A 22434-nucleotide genomic window follows, 5' to 3' on the forward strand; every position below is an offset into this window, starting at 1 on the left:
TCCTCTGTTCTCTTCCTCTCGAGCGGACGGCTTAGGTCGTTCATGCGACGCCCGGGGATTAGCTCTGTGCGGCTGGTGAGGGTGCCACTCGGGTGATTCTCTGGTTGCCCGCCGCCCAACCTCTTGGTGCCGATGTCGCCTATCAGGCGATGGGGATCGGCGACGATAACTCCTGGGAGCAGGATGAGCGATCGGAGGGAGACTCCGACAATCCCGGATGTTGTGTGTGGCGAATTGGTGGAGCGAGCAGAACATGGGAGTCCACACCTTCCCTCTTGGCTTAGGTCGATCGGACGCTACTTGTTGAACGGCGTGCGACCTCGCTTGCTGATGGGGATGAGCCATCTCTGCGCGGGGTCCTCTTGGCGGTTGATAATTGGAAGGCGGCTTCCGCTCGGCGGGGACTGGTGGCTCGGCTGGTGCTTCCTTTTTCCTCGCCATCTGAGCTTCCTCCACGTTGATGTACTCATTGGTCTTGTTCAACATATGGTCGTAGCTGCAGGGCGGCTTTCTGACGAGCGAACAGAAGAAATCCCCGTCCACAAGCCCCTGTGTAAATGCGTTCATCATAGTTTCCGAGGTGGCCGTCGGGATGTCCATGGCCACCTGGTTGAAGTGTTGGATGTAGGCACGGAGCGACTCCCTCGGTCCTTGTTTGATGGCGAATAGGCTGATGCTGGTTTTCTGATAGCGTCTGCTATTTGCGAAGTGGTGGAGAAAAGCCGTGCGGAACTCCTTGAAACTTGTTATTGATCTGTCCGGCAGCCTCCGGAACCACCGTTGTGTCGACCCAGAAAGGGTGGTGAGGAACACTCGACACTTTACCCCATCTGTATATTGATGTAAAGTAGTGGTGTTGTCGAACTTACCCAGATGGTCATCCGGGTCGGTGGTCCCGTTGTATTCTCCGATCACCGGAGGCGCATAATGCTTTGGTAGTGGGTCTCTCAGGATGGCGTCGGAGAACTGCCGATTGATCCACTCGGGGGATGAATCCGTCCGGGGCGCCTTGCCCTTCCTAGCGTCACGGATAGGCGCCTCGTCGGACGATCCCTGGTTGGCTAGGGCCAATTCTGATGGCGTTTGGAATAGTGCTCGATGGAATGGAATAGGGGCGGCCGACACGTCTCCTGGTGTGCCGGTCTGCCCCTTGTTCTGAGCCCACGTAGAATATTGTTCCGGTCGGTCCTCCATTGCCGCTCGGCCTCCAGAGACGGATGCGGCCTGCTGCGTTATCCTTTCTGCTTGAGCCTTCTGCTGTTGCTCAACCATCTTTGCGGCTCGCGCTTGAATGAGTGCTTCGAGCTCCTCAGGAGAGAGCGTTACCAGGAGTTGATGTCCAGCTTCTTCCATCTTCTAGGCTCGGATTCAGGTGTGTTCCCACAGACGGCGCCAATTTGATCCTGTCCGAGCGCTAAGTCGACGAACGCTGGGGACGTGGCACTCTCCGCTGTCTCCGACTGGTGGTGTAGATCTCCGACGAACCTGCAAAGAAGCCGAGCCGGGAGGGGTTTCCCGACGACGACCCTCCGACGCTCAAGTTAGGCAACGAAGAAGCAAAGTAACGTTACTGTGGCTACAGTGATCAAGATTGCATACCTCTGTCGAAGTCTGGGGGTCCTTATATAGGACCCCGGGGAGGCGCGGACACGTTTCTCGATGCGTGCACGCTTCCCCAGACATACCTCAGTAGGTCGTGTCAGAAAAGCATGTCTGACGCCATTCTGCAATCGTCCGAGCATATCCTGGATGTGACGGTGGAAGCTTCCACCGTACGATACTCTGTCCACTCCTGCCACCAACCATGCTGTTTGTCGGCGGCAGGTGTCTCGAGGACGAAGCTACCAGTTGTCATTTTTGTCTCTTTGCGGCATTACTTATCTCCGGGCCGAGCGGACCAGCCGCCCGACGCTCATAGCCTTTGGGAATGCTCCGGTACCTCAGACCGGGGGGAAAGTCATGCTCGTGTGCTTGGATGGGATTGCGCCTTCTCGCCTTGTGGCTCGGCCGCTCTGCTTAGAGACTCTTTTACCTTGAGCATCGGAAACCTGCCCCATGGTCGGTTTGTCTTTCGTTCGGCCGCCTAGGAGACCCGAGCCGGGTGCCCGGTCAACCGGATGTCCGGGGATGGTCCGCCAGTCTGCTCGGTACGACCGTGTCGTTGATCCTTGACCTCCACATGTTGTTAACCCCCTACTATCAAGGGTCCCTCGTCCTTATTATCGGATCAATTATAGTAGCTATCATATAGATTCTATAACAATTCTAGTTCAAGGGATAATTTTAGGATAAAATTTTCCAAAGGGCGTCCATTTAATTTTATTTTTAAATGGATACTCTTATTATTATGTTATTCTTAATTTGAGGGAGTTGTTTGATTTTTCTAATATATATATATAAAAGGAAAAAGTGGGTCATATGTTGGCCCGGATCAAGATCTGGCCCAATAGCTTGATTAGGTGGTGAACTGAAAAGGATTAGATTAAAAATTCTTTTTTAATTTAAGCTTTTTTGTATAATCATCTGTTTATACATCCTAATCAAACGATTAGTTGGGCTCTCAAAGTCATTAAGGAGAAATGTAGTTTTCTCCGCTCCTATAAAATAATATAAAGACAAAGTGGACTATCTTTTTTCTCACGTGCAATTTTTGGATCCAGTTTTAACTACTCCCACCGTTTAATGACAATGCGAACTGTTCATTTGTCTAGAATCTTGTTTATTTTTTTTTGTCAAACTCTCGAGCACCAATTTAAAAATAAAAAAAAAATAATCTATAAAAAAATAAGAAAAAGAAAAATTTATGAATCACTCAAAAAGTGGCCACATGGTTGTTAAGATGTCATGCATTCTCTCGTGTCGGTGGATTTAAACTTTACAATTTAATGTTGAATTAAAAAGGGATTTTAATCCATATATTTCTATCAAAATACAAATCTTATATATTACCTTTATTATAATCTAAAAAACATTTTAAAAATCACATCTTATTTTTCACTTAAAAATAAATTTATTTTTAAAATTATTGCGGCAGTTTACTGTAGCCATTAGAAATATAAAATAAAATAATTTATATTTAATTGAATTTACTATATTATATTAAAATATTCTAGTCAAAATTATATCATTAATTAAGATCACATTAACTTAATTATAAATAATTTTGATCAAATTATTTACATTATAATAAATAATAGTGCGAGAATTTATTTTTATCATCATATAGAAGAAAAGTACTATTAGAAAATTTTCATTACTTTGAAATTTTAAAAATGATTAAATATTATGTAAAAATATTTATTATTTTACTCCCAATCACTATGATATTTTTAAAATGGATAAGATATGAGGGGTGAAATGAAACTTCCCCAGAAATTCTAGAATATCGCATCGATCGGTATAATAAACACCGCCAGGGCAAGAAGGGAAGAAAACAGGGTGCTCAAACTCAAAGCTGCTCGAGGAAAATGGAGATCTCCTCCTCCTCCTTTCTCTCTTCCTTTCTCCTCCTCCTTCTCCTCTCCTCCTCCCTCACTTCAGCTACTGATAGTACAAGTGAGTCTTTTACTTCTTTGATTTCTTTTACATTATAGATCTGCTCGAGAGATGCATGTCTTTTGAGATCTGTGGGTTTGCTCTAAAGTTTTCAGTAGATCCATCTTCGAAGGTTCTATTTTTTAGCGGAGTTGAATTATGGCAAATACTCTTTCATAGAAAGGACCTGATGGCATGGAGAATGGAGGGCATTGTTCACCATGAGTGTTCATTTTTGTGTCCTTTTCTTTCACTAGGATTTGAATGTAGTATCTGTTTTGTCTGAGGACGAACTGTTGTATGCCTCTTTTCTACCGGCTCGTTTGACTCACTCTTCTCTGTCGGTGGAGTGAGTTCAAAGGAAGAGTTTTTGATAAAATATTTGGTAGGAATTTTTATTTTTAATCTTATGAGATTCCTTTGAGAAAGATGATTAAAAAATTAATGTTTAGTTATTCTATACTATTCTGTCATGAGTAAGTTCTTCACCTTATGAAAGGATCTGGAAGAGTGAGATTCTGGGAAATGTGCATGAAAGATCCAAGTTATCTCATTTTGATCAGCATGAAGAGTCCTAGTTATCTCATTTTGATCAGACTCTTTTATAACTTTGTGTACTAAAAGGCAGATAGAGAATTGGAACTCTTATGCAGTTTTCTTTTTTTTGCTTTTGAAAGGGTTCAAATTCATTCTCTTTCCTATTCACTTACATTTTCATTAAGAGTTTATCTTTTGGTGCAGACAATCCTGCAGATCAACTGGTGGCAGTAATCAACACCAACCGAACCTCGTCCAATTCCCCAAGACTCTTTGACAATGCAGGCCTTGGCTGCATTGCCTTGGAGTACATCAAGGGCTACAACGGTGAATGCAACAAGGTAGGTGAAATGATGAGGCCACCTAACTCCAGCTTCACTGACACCTTTGCCCCCAATTGTGGTGTTGAGGTTGCAACACTTGCACCAATCTCTGGCCGCCTGATTGCCTGCCAGAGCTCCTATGCCTCTCCCCAGGATGCCTTTAACATTTTGGTTGACGATGCTCGAAGCTTACAGATTCTCCATAATAGGAACCACACCACGGTAGGAGCTGCAGTGAGTGGCACGGATGGGGGCTCACCATATTTTTGGTGTGTGCTGTTCAGTAATGGGAAGGGGAACAATAGCTTTGTGCTTGAGGGAGGCGTCGCAAAGGATGTCCATCCAGGGTGTTTCAGTGGCAATAACGATGATTGCAGCGCTGCCAAAGGGTTGAGCAAGAGATTGGGGGTTGTGGTGGCTACAATGTTGGTTACTTTGGCTTATGTTTTTGGGTTGTGAGTGAGGTAGATTGTAAAAGGAGGAACACCACACCATTCTTGCTCTTAGTTCATTTTTTTTTTTCAATGAAAAAACTGGGGATTATAAGAGAGGTTTTGGTTAGTCATCATTGTAAACTTATGATTTGTTCTTCATTGTTCCATTGAGTATCTATTCAAGATTCTTGTCTTTGTTTTAGTGATTTGACTTCCCTTATGCATGAGACTTATGTAGGGGAAATTATGAATAGGTTCATGATATTGGAAAGGAAGCTATTCCTTCCTCTATGAGAAAAGAACTACTTGCTTGCTCACTCGAATTGACCTTGCTTCATTAAAGGGTAATGCCATTGCCATTTTTGCACCCAAAGAACTTATTTCTTCTTCTTTTTATCTATATATTTGCAAAGTCAGGGCAGAAGCCGATCAAGAAAGTCAACAAAAGAGGAAATGAGCTTCGCCAGAAATGGAAGGAAAGGTAAAGTAATTCCATTGTTACTTAATTAGCAGCTTCCTGAATATTATGTGCCCCTAATAATATGTTTATGCAGTTTTCACTCCAGCTCCACTCACAGGGTTCATGCTGTCGAACATTCCAGAGCTGAATGGATCAAACTTTTCTGATTGGCATGAGCAAGTGCTCATCACCTTGGGGTGTCTAGATTTGGATTTTTGCCTTCAAGCTGATGAACCTTCAAAGCCGACAGATGCAACCTCGGTAGAAGAAAAATTCCTTTATGAGAAATGGGAACGATCCAATCGTTTGAGTCTGATGATTATCAAAAGCAAAATAGCAAAGAATATTCGAACTTCTATTCCTGAATCTACAAATGCACGCAAGTTTCTGCTTTCAGTGGAGAAGAAATTCGTGCCTAAAAAAGTTCCAGGTACAATTTGATGATCTGAACCAGTGAAGAATGTGAAGTGTTTTTTTTATTATTATTATTATTTATTGTTTGAACCAAAAATAAGATATGCTTTGATGATCGATATTTTGGTTGGGAAAAAAAAAAGTCTCTACCAGCATGGTTACTATTGAATCCCTCTTGGTATAATTTATTATCGTTTCTCATCCTTCAATCAAATTAGATTGTGTTTACATCACAATTACATCACAATGTGTTTACTTTCCACCAAAAGTTTAATATGATTATTAATCTTGATTATAGACTAGTTTGTATCATAATCATTTTGATCATTAGAAATAAAAGGCCATTTCTTGCTTTTGAGATGCATATATTATTAATGTAGTTGTTGTTATTATTCATTACGAAGAGGTTGGGCATGTTGAAAAAAAAATAAAAAATTGATGAAATTGACTCCAATTTGAATGGAGAACAACTTGTATTAGAAATTTTATATTGACAAATTTGATTTATATTTAATCACAATTTAAAAATATTTTGAATATTATTGATGAGAGACTCTTTTTCGTGCGTGTCTATAGGGATACAAATTTAGGGTTGATTTGCATTGAACCTAATTGATTTATATGTCATTTAGGACTGTTTTCTCATTTATATTGAAGTTAATTTCCTTTTCATTCACTTTTTTATCTAAATAATTTTGAGCTTTTTACAGCTCTTGAGAAGGAACTGGGAGAGATTATAAATGACCAATATCATACTACATATGTGAAAACGGTGGGCAGTGATCATGATTTCTATCATGCCATTCATGAGATCATAGAGTAAGATATCAAATATCAGTTAAATGTAAGACAATTCTACATTTTCTCTATTTTTTAGTTGGTAAGTAGAAGTCACAGATTTTAAGTCTTAATAGAAAGCTTAATGAAAGGAAGAGAGCAATACAATTCAGATTGCCAAGCAAAGAAGAGTTGAAGAACAAATATGAGGTAAGATTTTTTTTTTTTTTTTTTTTACTTTGTTTGAATTTATACTTACAGAATATATATTCGTCGAATTAATAAAAAATACTAATCAACATGATCTTTATATATTGTCTTATTTGCGTGGAGTGGTGATAATGGCAATTAAGCATTAGTTTTTTTACATATTAATAAAAAAAAAAATCAACCAATGGTTTGCAGGAACACCGTGGAGCCCGCAAAGAAGGCGAGAAATTGACGAGAGAGGAGTTCGACAAAATTGCAAAGGACACCCTGAAAATCGACAAAATTACATGGAGAAAACTAGCCCTCGAAACCATCTTCTTCATGTTTGGGGCTCCAATCGGCGCTGTTGTAGCAACAAGACTCATTCCTGGAGGGACCTCATTAGTCCTCGATGACATATTGGCCCCTGCAGTCACTTCCTTAACTGCCATCGTCTTGGCCAAAGCTAATAGGATTTAAATGTAAAATTGTTGAAGTTAAGTTAATTGACTTAGCTGTGATTGAAAAATCAACATAAATCGTTATTGTTGATAAATCTTAGTGTTAAAGTTTAAGTTGTTACGATAGAAACTGAACTTACAATTAGGTGTTGATTTAGGGTTTATATAATAAGCAAATGAAATTGTCATAGCAAAATAATCGAACCAAATCTCCACAAAACAAACAACTCTTTGATAAAAGGCTCTTAATTCAGTATTATCCATTTTACCTATTCAAAATTTTAAATTTCACATCACCCTTTCCCTTTATACTCCTTTCTTTCCAATTCAATTTTTTTTTCTCTTCCTTCTTTTCCACATTCAAATATCTTCTTTCCGCAATCAAGTTTTTTTTTCCAATTCGTTTGAAATTTCACTATTCTTAATTTACGTTGTCAAATTTAGATATAAGAACATAAATACATTAAGAAATTTATAGGAATATATTGGTTTTGATTTGAAATAATTTAAAATTTTCTATATCCATTAGTCGATTTTAGACAAAATTGATAAATCTATACCATTCAAAAATTCAAGTTTGATATTTTTCGAATCAGAGGAGTCCTACAAATTTATTGATGGTGTTGGTTAGTGAGCACCATTCTCTTATGTCTTATAATAAATTTGTGACAAATTTTTTTATCAAACTTTTGCAAATTTAAAAATTCATTGCTTTTAATTTATACTATCAAATTGAGATATGAGAGCATATACATTAAAGACATTTGAAGTTTAATTTTAATTTGAAGTAATTCATAATTCTCTTAATCTTAAAATTTTAAAACTTGAATTCTTGAAATGAATATTATTGAATCTTGCTCATGCGGTTTAATAAAATGTCGTAAATTCATCGCGTCAAAAGTTAAAATTTATGCAATAAAACGTTAGCAACAATTTGAGCCCTCGACTCTCAACTTCATAGCCATATCATGAGATTGAGGAATGGAGATTTAGATACTCACATTCATTGACCATTGTCGATTGCCTTATCCCGCCGTATCATCTATGCATCCACATCCAACTAATGCATTTTAACATCAATGCTGACTGTTTCAGTTTTAAAAATTGAGGTCACAATGTTAGTTGTTTAGGCCTGTGAATTTGGCTCGAGTAAACGACTAAAATTGTTTTGAGTATCTGAAAAGAATTTAAATAATATTTTTTTTTTACCTAAAATTGGGTTGTTATAGGTTCCACACAATAATTAGTTGTAGATATCTGAAAGAGCTTCAATTTAATATATTATACGTCATGTGGATCAACCCTAGGGTCAGTCCTGACTTTTAAAGGCCCTTGATGAAAAGATAAAAGGAACTTCTATAGGAATTTTTTTTACTAATATACAATTTGAATAGAGTTTAATAGAAAACTTAAAAATCAATATATTTTATTTAAAATATAATAAACTCCATATAAAATATATTTCTCAAGATTTTTTAAAAGTGTAACACCATACAAAATACATTTCTCAAATTTCTCCAAAAAATGCAATACCTACTAATACAAAAATAAAATAAAATAAAATAAGTATAAACTAATCATTGAAAAAATCTAGATCTTTAGCATTTTGAGAAGCAAAATCAACAATAAGGTCTTCAAAATCAAGCTTTTTTAATACCTAATTTTCGATGCATAAAATTGTAAGTCATTTGCATTCAAATTATTATTATCATTTTTCCTCAATTCTTCGTGCTCATTCATTGCATAATTATGATCATCGTTTTCTCTCAATTCTTCCCGTTCATTGATTGCATAATCATCTAGTTCTTCTTGATTACTCGATTGTTGTTCATTTGTTGCATGATCATTTAATTCTTCTTGACTTTCTTCTTATAATTCATCAATTGAATCTTCAATTGAAGAGCCAGCTTTAAAAAACTTATGAACACCTTTATGAATTTTAATAATCTGTTCCACTTTTTTTTTTTTTTTTTCTAATTTCCAGATTGATATTTCTTTGAAAATATGGTTGTAATACAAATTTCAAATGCAAAAATAAAACACACAAAACTAGCAATGAAACAAACACAAGCAGTAAAAATTATAGTGAAAGAGCAATAAAGTCTGGTTTGTGCTTGAAGCAATCGACATAATCTATTCTACAATGATTAAAATTGGAATGATTTATTTTAACTCTTTCAAATCTGCAAGAAAAATCATAAAATATTAGACTCCAATACAATATTAAAAATTAATATTGAATATTGATAATAAGAAAAAAATATAGATAAGTAGATAACTTATGTTGTAAGTTTATATATTGATGAAACTAAAATTTTAATTGAAGAATAGATTTTTTTATTTAATTAGAAAAAATTCAAAAGAAAATAAGGGAGGAAATTTAGCGTTCATAATTCAAACTTTACTTGTCAGAGTATTCCGATTTCGGTAAACGAATTAATAAAGAAAAAGTTGTACAAGAAATAAAATTTTGGAAAGGAAGAAAAAAAGGATCATTTACATTTTTTTTTAATTTCTTTTCCTTTTTAGATTTTTTAATGAAAAATATATTTGTTTTGGGTCTTTATTAAAATAATCCAATAATATATATTTTTTAGACTATTAAAACAATCCAACAAAGTGTATATATATATTTGGGCCTTTATTAAAATAATCTAATAAAATATATTTTTTTAGATTTTTATTAAAATGATCTAATTATATATAATATATATTGTATATGCATGTCAATTTGGGGTCCCTAAAAATCGGGGGTCCTAGGCCGTCAGCCCCGGTGACATGCCTCAGCCTTATTCAACCCGAATCAAAAGTTATGACATCTCAAAATTTAAGATTTACCATTTGCATTATAATAGTTATAAAACTGTAACTGCTACGTGATATCTCAGTTATAGCAACTACGAAACCGTAAATGTTATAATAAAAAGTTAAATCATAAACCTTGAGAGGTTATAACTTTTGACTCGAGTTAAACCACATGCCACATAATATATCAAATCAATACTTGTTCATATATCTACAACTGGTTACAGGGTGAAACTCGTAACGATCCAATTTCATGCTAGAAAAATATTATTTAAATCCTTTTCGAAAGCTTTGAATAATTTTAATCTTAATTTTTTTCTCCATATTGTGGTATTTTTGAAACCACAAAAATATTTATTAATTTAGGATTGAGATAGACTAATAATAAAAATAGTAGTAGAGGACAGTTATGTTATTTTATGGATATCTTTTTGACAAAGAGTCAACATAGGATGCCGCCCCTTTGATGATTTAGCAAAAAACATAGAGTGCCCTTGTGACTTTTGACCAAATATAAAAGCTATCTGTGTGATGCAGCAAAAATTCAGTATCGGTTAATCTGTAATAATCTCAGACTTTCTTGAAGGCCATTAGAGAATCTGTGCTTGCTTCAATAATTGCTCAAAGTCACGCGAGATGCATGCACGCAAGCACTAAGCTAAGAACTTAAACCTTTGCTTGCTCTCTCTCTCTCTCTAATTGCTTAATTCTAAACTTTGCTTCCTCCCAGAGCAATGCCATGGTCACGAATGGACTTGCGTGCCCTTCTCCTTCTTCACCTTCTATATATGTATATCAATTCCCATCAAGAAAATTAATTAATCATAAAAGGGAAGAAGCAACACACACTTGAAACAAATCAAGAGCTCCAGAAATGGCAAACAATGGCAAGAAAGGTAGGTAGTAGTGCATATATACTTAAGATTAGATTTCATAATCAGTCTTATTAATTTGTATGAGATGGAACAGGAAATAAAACTCCTTCAAAGGAATCGCTAGATCGCATAATTGAAAACTATCCTCAAATTCTCAACAAAGAGACCACCGATGACGATTTTTGTCATATTATTTATGAGATCATCGGGTAACTTCTCCATTATTATTTATCTTATTCACTCATATACTTGTTGTTTTTTTCTGAATATTTTAATTTTTAAATTAATGTGGGCGACAGAAAGCTTAATGAGGAGAAAGGGGCGATACAGATCAAATTGCCTAAAAGAGATGAACTGAAGGAAAAGTTTGACGTGAGTCTACTTCTAATTATATTTCTTGTGAATCTATAAAAAAAATGAATATTTGATTTATTACGAGTAATATGTAAACTGATGGCTGCAGAGCATTACGAAAGGGAATAAAAGTAAAACACTGACAAAGGATGAGTTCCGCAGAATTGTGAAGGAAATCATCACGTTTGACAGTTTCACAGTGGGAAAGGGAGCCCTCGACGCCATTGCCTTCTTGTTTGGAGCCCCAATCGGTGCTCTCTTTGCCAAAAGATTCATCCCTGGAGGTGCATCGGTTTCTGATGACATACTCATCCCTGCAGTCACCTCCCTCACTGTCTTCCTCTTGGCCAAAACTAACAGGCTATAGAAAATTATTTATTCACTTGTTTAATTTATGGATGGCTGCTAAATTATTACTGTCATGTTGTATTTAAAGAATAAAACTCGAGTTCTTTATGAATTCCATGCTATATGACTTGTTTGGAGAATCTTATATACCTTAATTCCAATAGTCTAGTTTTACATGAAGTTTTCCCCGACCACCACACCACTTTCTTGTCTTGTTACCTTGGTTGAATCCTTAGATAAGCTTTTTTTTTTTCTTTTCTTTTGCTTAACCAAACTAATAGCAATCAAATAATAACATTGCAAAATCTAGTTAAAGTACCTTTCTTGGACAGGAAGGAGGGCAATGCCACGCGAGTAACCCTCTGTGGGGAGCTCATCAATGATTTCGTCTCCCTGAAACCAGTCATCAGCTAACAGCAATATAAGCACCATCTAACTCATTTGATTGCGTAAAATAGGAGTTGTTTTAGAACAATCAAATTAGCACAAGGATGAAGCTTACCTGTTTTGAGCTTTCAGCTAAAAGTTCTTCGCCATCAGGAAACCTTTTTCTAGTTCCGTATAATTGTAGGGGGAACTCCAATTAGCAAAACAAGTCAGTCACTGAGCTGCGAGTTGCATGTATTGTTAAAGCAAATTTAAAATTCGTATATTGTGTTCTACACCTCTATGTGCAACGAAAATTTTAAATTTTATTTTATGATTTAACAATTAAATCAAAGGTGTTTGTAAGGATTTTTAAAACAAAAATAAGTATGATCTTTAATTTAAACATGCATTACAATCTAAACATACAAGCAAGTGGATATCCAAGATAAACTATCATACGATTGAAACATCTAATGTTAATTTAATTATTTTATTTAGACAAGCAAAACTACCTAATTTAATATACTAGATCATTTAAATGTAATCTAAATAAAACTATTAATGCATATATCGTTATACATATGAATAAAAAATATATATGAAAAATTATACCTCCCGAACTACCTTTGTTTTGTAATGTCTCAAACTCATGCTTTTACCGCCTAATCCAGTCTACGATCGGAATCCTTTTTCTAACGCTTGATCGTGCTAGAGATCAAGTACCCTTTTTGTCGACATAGTAGAAAAATCTTCCTCGAAGATGAGGGAGATGCTACCCAATTACCTCTTCACAAGGGGCTACCTAAGGAATCCTCAACAAGGAGCGGTGACCGTAGAAAAATCTACAAAGTTATGGGCGGTAATAATGCTTCTCGAAGAGGAGAAGCAACAATAAGGAGAGGGGTCTCTTTCAAAGGAAGAGAGGGAAGAAGATCTCCTTTAAGAGGTGTTACTGAAATTCTTCAAAGAGATGATAATGAGATGGCTACCGAAACTCCAAAGAGAAGAGAAGAGGTGGCTATCGAAACTCCAAGATAAGAGGTGGTTGTCGAAATTCACCAAGGAGAAGAAGAAGGGGCTGTCTTTGGAGCAAATTTCTGTTGGTGCAAGGAGCACCAGACAATCGAACATATATTTTGATAATGACAAAGATGTTCAAAGTTAAGCTGTCTTGTAACAAGTGTGATTAAGTGTGCAGAAAAGTCCCAAGTGATCTTAAGTGAAGGAAAGTCCTAACGTTGGTTAAGCAACGAAATCCTAGTCCGGGGGACTGGGCGAAGTCTTGGCGGGTCGAGAACTTTCGGCGAAATCCTAGAGTCGAGGACTCTATGTGAAAATCTTAAGGGTCGCAGATACCAGGTGGAAGACTAGACGGGTCATGGATCAAACGTTCAACATAAAGACATGAAGTCTTGAACGTTGACCAAAAGTCCAGACGGTTTGGAAAAAGGTAATTTTTTCTGAGAGGAGTAGGTAAGGACGCGTTCCCTAGTAGGCGTTGGTCCGACCTAGAGTTTAAGCGAAACTCAAAGTTAGGACCGGACAATCCGAACACTATCAAATCTTATCATTTTTTACATATTATTTGCCTGGGCTAACCTTATTTTGCAGGAAGACAAAGTGGTAGAAAATGGTGGTCCAGGCGCTTGGAGCTGGTTCGGGTGCCCAGACTGGCTTCGTCGATAAGCAGAGTGCTTGGCCAGGCGCCCTAGTGGTCCGGGTGCTCAGAGTTGCTCTAGGCACTCGGACAGTCAAAATTTGATCTGCTCAGATAGCTGGAGCGCACTGACTAGCGGAGCTACATCACAGTTTGGGCCCCGGGGCTGGATGTTTCGACGAGAGCATGTTATGTTAGCCCTATTGGGGGGGGGGGGGGGGGGGGGGGGGCCGGGGGAGGTTCCAGGCGCCCGGAGTGGGTTATAAACGGAGAATTCGATCAACACCTCAATGACAACATTCCAAAAAAGTTTCTCTCCTGTGCGCTACTCCAAAAATGACTCGACAACACCCAAACGAGGCTTTGACAACGAAAGTCAAGAATCTTCAAAATCTGTAGTTGTCGATAACTTTTAATATTTGCATCTATATTGTAATTCAACTATTCTTGTAATATTTGAACTGATAGTAAATTGTCCAATGAAAGCGATCGACGATCGCGGGCCTTGTAGTAAAAGTCGCCACAAGCTCTGAACTAAGTAAAACCAATACTTGTTAGCGTTTATTTTATCTTGCTTTCTATTTCCGCTGCGTTTATTCTGTGTTTTCAGAAAAGTATGAAAAAACCGTGAGCGCTATTCACCCCCTCTAGCGCAATGGTCTTACAATTTCTTGATCGAAGAAAAGGGAAGAAGATCTCTATCTCCTTCTTTTTAGAGGGGCAACAACTTGGAGCAAATTTGATCAAAAGAAATTCTCATTTTCTTCCTCTTTTTGGGCTGTAGAAAATCACCAAGCAGAAGAAGAATCTTGCTGTCCGAATTCTGCAAAGAAAAATGAAGAGGTAGCTATCCAAATATTCATGGAGGAGTGGAGTTAGTGAAAGAGTGGAGAAAGTGGTCGTGAAGAGAACAATTCCTCGTGATACTTTGAATCAAGTCTTAATTTTTTTTTTATCTTCCTTATTTTTGCTTCTCATCATTTTAGATAAAATTAATGTGATTATAATGGGCTTGGCTTTCTAGGCCCATTATATCTCTTCCATCTAAACCCATTAGGGTGTAACCCAATGATGTGATTCATCAAAATCATATCAATGATCCAAAATCACTGGTGTCATGAGCACACTTGCGTACTATTATCACAACACAAATTCGTTTTGTAGACTTTGTGTAGAATTCTTTCATTTTTCTTATTTTCATTGATTGGAAATCACTCATAACATTTGATCATATCAAATTTTATTCACCAAATTCAACTAATTGAATTTGACTTTCTCAACGGAAAATAAGAAAACCAATACTTGTGTAATCCTCAATGGTTCAGAGATACAACTAGCCATGAATTCACTACTCTTTCTGATTCAGGATGATGCTCGTCCTTTATTCGGGCATACCTTTAATAGCTCATTTTATAATCAACTGCTTAATTATAGGATGTCAAAACTAATTCTGATTAGTACTCAACGAATCATGATAAGAGCATCTAACAATACTGCCCCATGATTCCCTAGGTATCATTGAATAGTGCCGGTAAGAACTAGTCTATTATGGTTAACGTACAGTCCGGTCCCTTTATCTCATATATCACAGTCAAATTTATAACCATTGGTACATTGTGTTGGTGCAATCATGCCCTAAGGAAGAAATTTCGATGGTTGACAATTGTTTAAGTTTAGGCTAATACATTGGATCTAATATGAGTTCGAGTTTGCAGAACCAAAAAGGTTGAGGACCGGATTCCTGACAAGAAAAGCCCTTGCAGGTCGGAAGATCAGATGTAAGGCAAGAGAATTCCAAGGAGATCAGGGGACCAGATCTTTAGAACAGGAGAAGCTCTTGTAGATCAAAAGACCGAATGTAAGTCAAAACAAGTCGTCGCGATAAGATTGATTGACAAAGACACCGTGTGAGCACTGATCTACTATGATTGATATTCTTTCAAAAAATATTTTTCACACGGCGAGTTTAGGGGTTAAACCTTTGGCCAATGAGGGTAAAAATATAATTGCACAGTATATATATTTGCACATTAATTGCAAAAAGATAATTGATAAGAAAAGGTTATTTGAAGATCAACAGTACCTACTACGCGTTGTAGCAGCTATTCTGGAGTAGCTGCTACAAAGTGTAGCAGCTAATCAAAAGTAACTGCTACACAATGTGGCAGCCACTCTTGACAAGCTGCTACAATGTGTAGCAGCTTCTGACGACTAGTTGCTTCCACAATGTGTACAACCTCATTTAATTGATCTAAATAAAAAACTGATATTAGCTATGATCTATTATTGGTTGAAAATGCAGAGTAACATTTTGTTGAGCGTAAATGAAGAAAGAGCTGTTACATCGTTGTAACAGCTAACATTCCAAGTTAGCTACTACAAGTTATAGCAGCTATATGGAAAGTTAGATGCTACAAGGTGTAACAATTATTTGTCGAAGTAGTTGCTACAACGTGTAGCGTCAACGCAAAGGCACTGCAACAACATAAATAATTATAAATAACTTTTTAGGGAGTTGATATACAGCTATAAAAATATTTTTAGGGTTAATATCTGCTAGAAAATATAGCTACTAAAAAAATGACTTACCAAGTCGTAGCAGCTACATGGAGAATTAGCTACTACAAGGTGTAGCAGTTAACTGTTGAAGTAGCTGCCACTACACGCTGCTACAAGATGTAGCAGTTAACTATCGAAATAGCTGTTATAACTTGTAGCAGCAACGGAAAGTCCAAGTGGCTGCAGGCATTTGTAGCAGGCGTCGACCTTGCACGTCATAGTATAAATCCTTCATTCCTTCTACGATCATCATTCCAAGTTAGCTGCTACAAGTTGTAACAACTACAAGGACAGTTTACTGCGAAGTAGTTGCTGCAACGTTTAGAAGCGAAGCAAAGGCACTGCATCAGTAAAAAATAATTTCAAACATTTTTTACCAAGTTGAAATACACGAACTTAAATATTTGTAGGGGTAATATCTGCTAGAAAATGTAGTTACAAAAAAATGACTTACCAAGTGGTTGCTTCACGTTTGTAACTATTACAATGTGTAGCAGCTAACGCGCAGACGTGGTTGAAGCCTGCAAGTATTTGTAGCTGGCATCGTCCTTGCACGTTATAGCATTAATCCTTCTAATGTATGTATGCTATAACGGTGAAGAATAACAAATTAAAATGAAACGAATTATCATTGGGAACGGAGAGAGGTAGTAAGCTCTCACAGTAGCTGTAAGATTGAAGACATCGGTGAAACTTTTTCGACGGAAGCGCGAGGTCCGATGAGAGAAATTTTAATTTAGAAAATTTTTTACATAGAAGTTTTGAATAGAAGATGAAAAGGGAGAGAGAATAAATGACATATTTTTTTAAATTTTTTTTTTAGCGAAATGGAACTGACAATTTTAATTCAAAAATTCAAAAAATCCGGGTTAATTTCAACGGAAAGCGGTTTGGTTCTGTTAAACCAAAAATCGTCTAAACCCTAAAATCCTTTCGCGTTTCTTCAACCTCGTCTACACTCGTCTACAATGCTCCAAAGATGCCATATGACAGATGAGCACATACGTAAGAAACTGGATGCATCTGGAAAATGAGCACCTATGGAAGAAACTGGATTTTCTCGTTTGAACCTTGGGTTTGAAGACGGGCCTATTGTCAAACCCATGGCTACTGCGGTTTAGCCTGGAGTCTAGAATGCTGCCAAGGTATAAACAGCTGTGGGGTCTGTAATCCAAGGGATTGTTACCCCCAAAATTCAATTTTCGAGAGCATTTTGATTTTCTCAAAGTAAATTCAATAAACAGTATGAAGAGTGCAGCATTTGTCAAACCTGTATTCTGATCCTTCAATTCGTGTTGCAAGAAATAATTTTTACATGGCTAAACTGGTTAAAGATCTCTCGTCAAATCTTTTTAGTAAGTTAATCTTTTAAATCTTGTTTCTTATGCAAATTGAAAGTTATTAAGAAAGCGCAGTCTTCTTTGCAATGTGTTGTGCGCAAATGGTATTTGATATTCTGTTGACCAAAGATCAAAATCAATTGCTGAGCTTCAGGTCCTTCCTGTCGAGTAACTAGGATCCTCTATCAAGAACCCAATGGTAATATTTCTTTGGCTGCGCAAGGATAAGTCACAAGGAGCAGTCACCTTCTGTTTTCCAGGGCTTAAACTGCCAACCACATATTTGTAATTTATGAGATCATCCTCAATTCACTAGTCTTATTCTATTTGCTGGTTTGTTGGTTCGTGGAATGCACTTGTGTAATGTCCTGTTGACACTTGTAAGTTCAATGACTAATGACAATTGACCATTTGATAATTATATCACCATGAAAAAAATCTGTGTTTGGTACTATTTTCTGCTCTTTATGAGAGTAAGGTTGCTTAAGATTGTTGCTCCTCAAAAAGATGATGCCTTTGAAAGATTTTCCATTTACCTAAGTACTATGATTCATAATCATAAGCAAGCTACGCTTGTCCCAACTATTTTAGGACCAGCTACATGAATTTTCTCTCTCCATTGAGTTTTAAGTAAAGTTATTAGGAACATTCATTTCAATAAACACCTGCAAATGTACAGAGAAACAGAAACAGCATCAAAATTAATGGCCACATATAGGCAGTAATGTACAGAATGTGTTCAAATTGATTATTTGATCACTGTTTGCATGCTCTGTCTACATATGTTAGCTAATTAGATATGATTCATGCTCTACGACAACTAGAATGTCACTGATTGCATTTTCCGGTTGTTTTTTTTTTTTTTTTTTGGCTTGAGCAGAATCAACATGGCTATTATAAATAAAAAGAAAATAATTACCTGTTGAGATACACATGCATGAGTTTATCAAAATTTTGGATCACCTCCAATTTGAGACTCCTCATTTGTTTTTGCAATATCGTTAATCTGTAATGCCTTCACCTGAAGGCTATATATTCTGCCGTTGGTTTTTTTAAGCTTTCTATGGAAATGGCTTTTGGAATGCTTGTACCTATGATAATGGTTGGTTGGATTGGCAGAGAGTGATCTTGTTCTTACATTTGTCTGTAAAACATAATTCTTTGCTGTATAAGGTGATATTTCATCATATCTTACTTTGTTTAGATTTGCATGCTTTTGAAATTCCGATTTGCTAATATATTGCTCTTTTGCTTGAAACCTTGGTTCCACTTTCATTTTCCTTTTCTTAATTTGTCTCCCCGTACCTGTTTCTTGCTGTTAGTATAGCGGCAAAAATTGGTGTCTGTTTCTGCAGTAGAATGTTAACCTATCAAAACCTCTTTTAGACAGGTCGCCAAAATATGTATTTTATAAGTCTGCATATCATTTTTTTTTCCCGTTGAATGATAATGACCTACTAGATAGCGATTAGCAAACTCTGCTATAAGTTTTTGAGTATGAAAGAAGAACCTGGGTGACTGGGTACGATTAGCATACACTGATAAGTTCTATTGTTCAAGCTGGGGACGGATAATCTAGAATTCAGCAACTGTTTATGCTAAAATCTTCCTTATGGTTCATACATATGGTAAGACCATCTATGATGATTCAACTAGCCTTTAATTTGTGGTGTTAACAGCAACAGTCTTAAATGAGGCGAAAGTGACTTATAACAATTTATCTGATGCAGGGCAATAGATTAGGATATGCTTTCATATCTCATCTTGCTTGGATGATTTATTTTGTTTGACTGTCGAACTGAACTTAGCAAAGCAAAAGCAAAAGCAAAAGCAAAAGAAGAAGTAGAAAGTAGAAAGTAGAAAGAAACTTATTACATTTTACTGAGGTTGATTTGCTCACTGGTGGACCGCATACTCTTGACTATCATCTACATGATCTATTGCAGGACACAGTCAGTGTTGGTATACCGCCTAGGGAACTCAGTACATTGCTCAGATCTACCTTGCAATAAACTACGTAGATGCAATCTTGTCATAAATGCTTTTTGACCTGCTCATGTTCTGAAACTGTTTGATTGTTTGGGCGAAAAGAAATGTTAATTCTGGTCTGAGATGAAGGATAATTTTGCCCAACAACTGTAATTCATGCAAATTTATCCTGGACTGTGTGTTCTTACATCTTCAACTGTTAAATTATACTTGCCAAAAACAAATTTAAATTTAGTTAATGGTGTTTGATAGCGTGGACTACATTAATATTTGTACTTTGACTAAGACCCTAATTTGGGTCTATAAAACCTCTAAATTGGTCTATAGCTCCTCTTTTGATATTTCTTTTCTGAATGTTTCTGCAGCGAGAAGCTCTACCAGAAAAGAAACCATGTTGTAACTTCGAATAACTTCAGTTTGAAGATTGCACTGCTGGTTTGTGTTTTCATGCATAAATAAGCTCAAAGTGGGCCATGCCCATCCTCTATCAACATATGGAAAGTGGATGATGCAAAAGGTAGTGAAGTTAAAAATATTTAGAACATGTATCTGGTTTGTTGTGAAGTTAAAAGTATATGTGTATATTAAAATTAGCAGTTATCGCTTGTTTCTAATTCTTTTGAGCTAATTGGATCAGACAAACTTTTACAGGGAAAAAGCTCTTCACTGAAAAGTTGTTTCTTTCTTCTCACTCTTTTTATGTAAACAAAGACAGTTATGACCATGTGGGTTTTGTCTCTCTTGATTGCCCTAGTACACCACACTCATCTCTGTGGGGTAGGCCCAGATTGGCTGGGACTACCCCATCTTACTGTAATGTTTTATATCTCATTAGGTTATGAACACTGTAGCATCAATTAATTACTGTCATGGCCAAACTGTGTTACAGCTACAATTTAAGGAGCACAGAAAGCCTTGTAGCTGAGGAATATGCTTTGTTTCAATTTTTGAATTTTTGAAAATCCAGAGTTTTGAGGAGAATTTAAATTGTTCTTTTATGCTTATTCAGTTCTTTGAGGATTGTATTTCTGGATCTCAACCATGTCTCTCTAACATTGAATTTCTTTATCGATAGCATGATACATAAAAGTATGAGCAAAGTGATACATTATAGCTAGCTTCAAACAAACAGAAATCATAATCTAGAACCATTCAAGCACTTAATTTTATATTATTATTATTATTATTATTATTATTATTATTATTATTATTTTCTGTTTCTTGTAGATTCAGTTGGAGGGAAGCACTGCAGTGAAGTTCTTGAAACAAGCAAGCAGGAACTTAATCGCAGTCATAGCTATGGAGTTCAATTGTAGAACGCCCGCGGGGAGGTGGAAGACGACGAAGAGTTGATGGAGTTGAAAATGGTGTTCCAGTAGCTCTTGTTCTCTCCTCCTTCCACTAGTTCTTCCTTATCCACCGGCTCTTCTTCTTCCTCTTCCTCTGGAACGCAGCCATTGTTCGCGTAAGAATCACCACAGCAATCGGAATTCTTATCGCCTAGAAGCATTCCGGTGAATCCTGCTCCGAATTGGCCCCATCCGCATGCCTCCGCTAGCCACGGCGCTTCTCCATCGCCGCTGCTGGCGAGGAAATGCTCCGTAGAGAATCCCGCAAAGCTGTCGATCCTAATCTCTGGCTCCATGTTCTCACCTCCTTGGTAGCCGCCGGCCGTCGCATTGCCGGGCACTCTGCCAGCCGCGGCCGCCATCAGCAGCCGACTTTCCGTGAAGTTCAACGTGGAGGTGGGTGACTCGAGGTCTGACCTTTCGCCATGCTCCGCGGGCTGGTGCTTCACCAGCCACGCACGGATCACGTCGAGGCTGGGCTTGGCTGCGGAAGGTGATGCTGCCGCCGTGCCCATTGGGTGCTGAAGAATGGCGGCGGGGTTGGAAACTGCACGGAGCTTGGACTCCCTCACAAGTCGCGCCTCTGCCTCTAGGCGCGCGCTCTCCCACTGCGCCATGTGGCTGAGGTTGGTGGAGCTCCGGGAGTCGCCGTCGGCGGAGCTGAGGGCGTCACTTTTAGCCTTGTGCGTGCAGGGATCGATGCCCATCTTCGCCAGCCGCTTCTTCAGGTGCGTATTCCAGTAGTTCTTGATCTCATTGTCCGTTCTCTTAGGCAGATGGGTGGCAATTGCAGACCATCTGGAACAGAGAAGAAGACCAATGAGAATTCTTTCAACAAAATCACCTTCTGTTCAAACAAGAAACAGAGCGGACCTGTTGCCAAGCAAAGCATGGAGTTGGATGATGGTCTGCTCCTCCTGCATGCTGAATTCCCCCCTCTTGATGTCCGGTCTCAGGTAGTTGGTCCACCTCAACCTGCAACTCTTCCCGCACCTCTGGAGTCCTGCAAACATAGCAAAGAGTCACACTTCATCCCTCACATTTTGGCAGCCACCCAAACAAGTAGGGAATTCAGCTCACCGGCTTTCGCCGGCAAAGCCCTCCAGCTTCCATGTCCATGCTTGTCGATGTAGGCCAGCAGCTTCTGGTCCTCCTCCGGCGTCCACGGCCCTTTCTTCAGCCCCACCTTCTCGCAGCACGGCGACCGGCCCATCGCGCGACTGAGACTCAACCTGCAGTCTGCCAAACGCTCAAGCTCTCATTCCCATCGACCTGTCCATCTCATGCCCCGCTCGAGCTTTAGTATTATGCTACACCAAAAGACCGTGGTCTTTATTGCTGAGAGAGAGGGAGAGAGAAGAGAGAGCAGCATGCAATGCAGACAGAAAATAGCACTGACATAAATAACCCTAATGGTGGTTAGCATCACACATTAATCCTTGTTTATAACCTCAACTTGTCCTCGGAGCTCTCTTTTACTGAAGCTTTTTCATTAACAATGGAAGAAATTAAAGCGCATTCATCCACATCAGTGCGATCAGCTGAAAGCTTCGCTTGCAGTTCTCTTTTCCAGTCTGAATTTTGCCCAGAGCTTACATATAACTCAATCGAACATATAGGTCAGTACACAAACTCTACTCGTTCTTTTCCTTTTGACTCT

The 22434-nt window shown here is 37.9% G+C and overlaps 4 protein-coding genes across 4 annotated transcripts; 3 read left to right on the forward strand and 1 right to left on the reverse strand.

The window, feature by feature from the left end:
* The first annotated feature begins 3397 nt into the window (after nucleotides 1-3397).
* LOC121997329 lies at nucleotides 3398-5030 on the forward strand. Its single transcript, XM_042551682.1, has 2 exons — nucleotides 3398-3555; nucleotides 4276-5030. The coding sequence occupies exons 1-2, from the start codon at nucleotides 3468-3470 to the stop codon at nucleotides 4851-4853; spliced, it is 666 nt and encodes a 221-aa protein (XP_042407616.1). The 5' UTR covers nucleotides 3398-3467; the 3' UTR covers nucleotides 4854-5030.
* A 3-nt stretch (nucleotides 5031-5033) lies between these two features.
* On the forward strand, nucleotides 5034-7282 carry LOC121997328. Its single transcript, XM_042551681.1, has 6 exons — nucleotides 5034-5172; nucleotides 5246-5309; nucleotides 5383-5718; nucleotides 6413-6521; nucleotides 6617-6689; nucleotides 6885-7282. The coding sequence occupies exons 2-6, from the start codon at nucleotides 5282-5284 to the stop codon at nucleotides 7146-7148; spliced, it is 810 nt and encodes a 269-aa protein (XP_042407615.1). The 5' UTR covers nucleotides 5034-5172; nucleotides 5246-5281; the 3' UTR covers nucleotides 7149-7282.
* A 3371-nt stretch (nucleotides 7283-10653) lies between these two features.
* On the forward strand, nucleotides 10654-11691 carry LOC121994287. The gene is made up of 4 exons (XM_042548377.1): nucleotides 10654-10830; nucleotides 10904-11018; nucleotides 11109-11181; nucleotides 11273-11691. The coding sequence occupies exons 1-4, from the start codon at nucleotides 10809-10811 to the stop codon at nucleotides 11528-11530; spliced, it is 468 nt and encodes a 155-aa protein (XP_042404311.1). The 5' UTR covers nucleotides 10654-10808; the 3' UTR covers nucleotides 11531-11691.
* An 8778-nt stretch (nucleotides 11692-20469) lies between these two features.
* Nucleotides 20470-22164, reverse strand: LOC121997330 (transcription factor MYB106-like). The gene is made up of 3 exons (XM_042551683.1): nucleotides 21855-22164; nucleotides 21648-21777; nucleotides 20470-21572 (listed from the first exon to the last, which is right to left on the reverse strand). Exons 1-3 carry the CDS (start codon nucleotides 21985-21987, stop codon nucleotides 20732-20734), a joined length of 1104 nt encoding a protein of 367 aa, XP_042407617.1. The 5' UTR covers nucleotides 21988-22164; the 3' UTR covers nucleotides 20470-20731.
* Nucleotides 22165-22434: the final 270 nt, after the last annotated feature.

This window comes from Zingiber officinale, chromosome 6A (genome assembly GCF_018446385.1).
Source record: "Zingiber officinale cultivar Zhangliang chromosome 6A, Zo_v1.1, whole genome shotgun sequence".
Classification (NCBI taxonomy): Eukaryota; Viridiplantae; Streptophyta; class Magnoliopsida; order Zingiberales; family Zingiberaceae; genus Zingiber; species Zingiber officinale.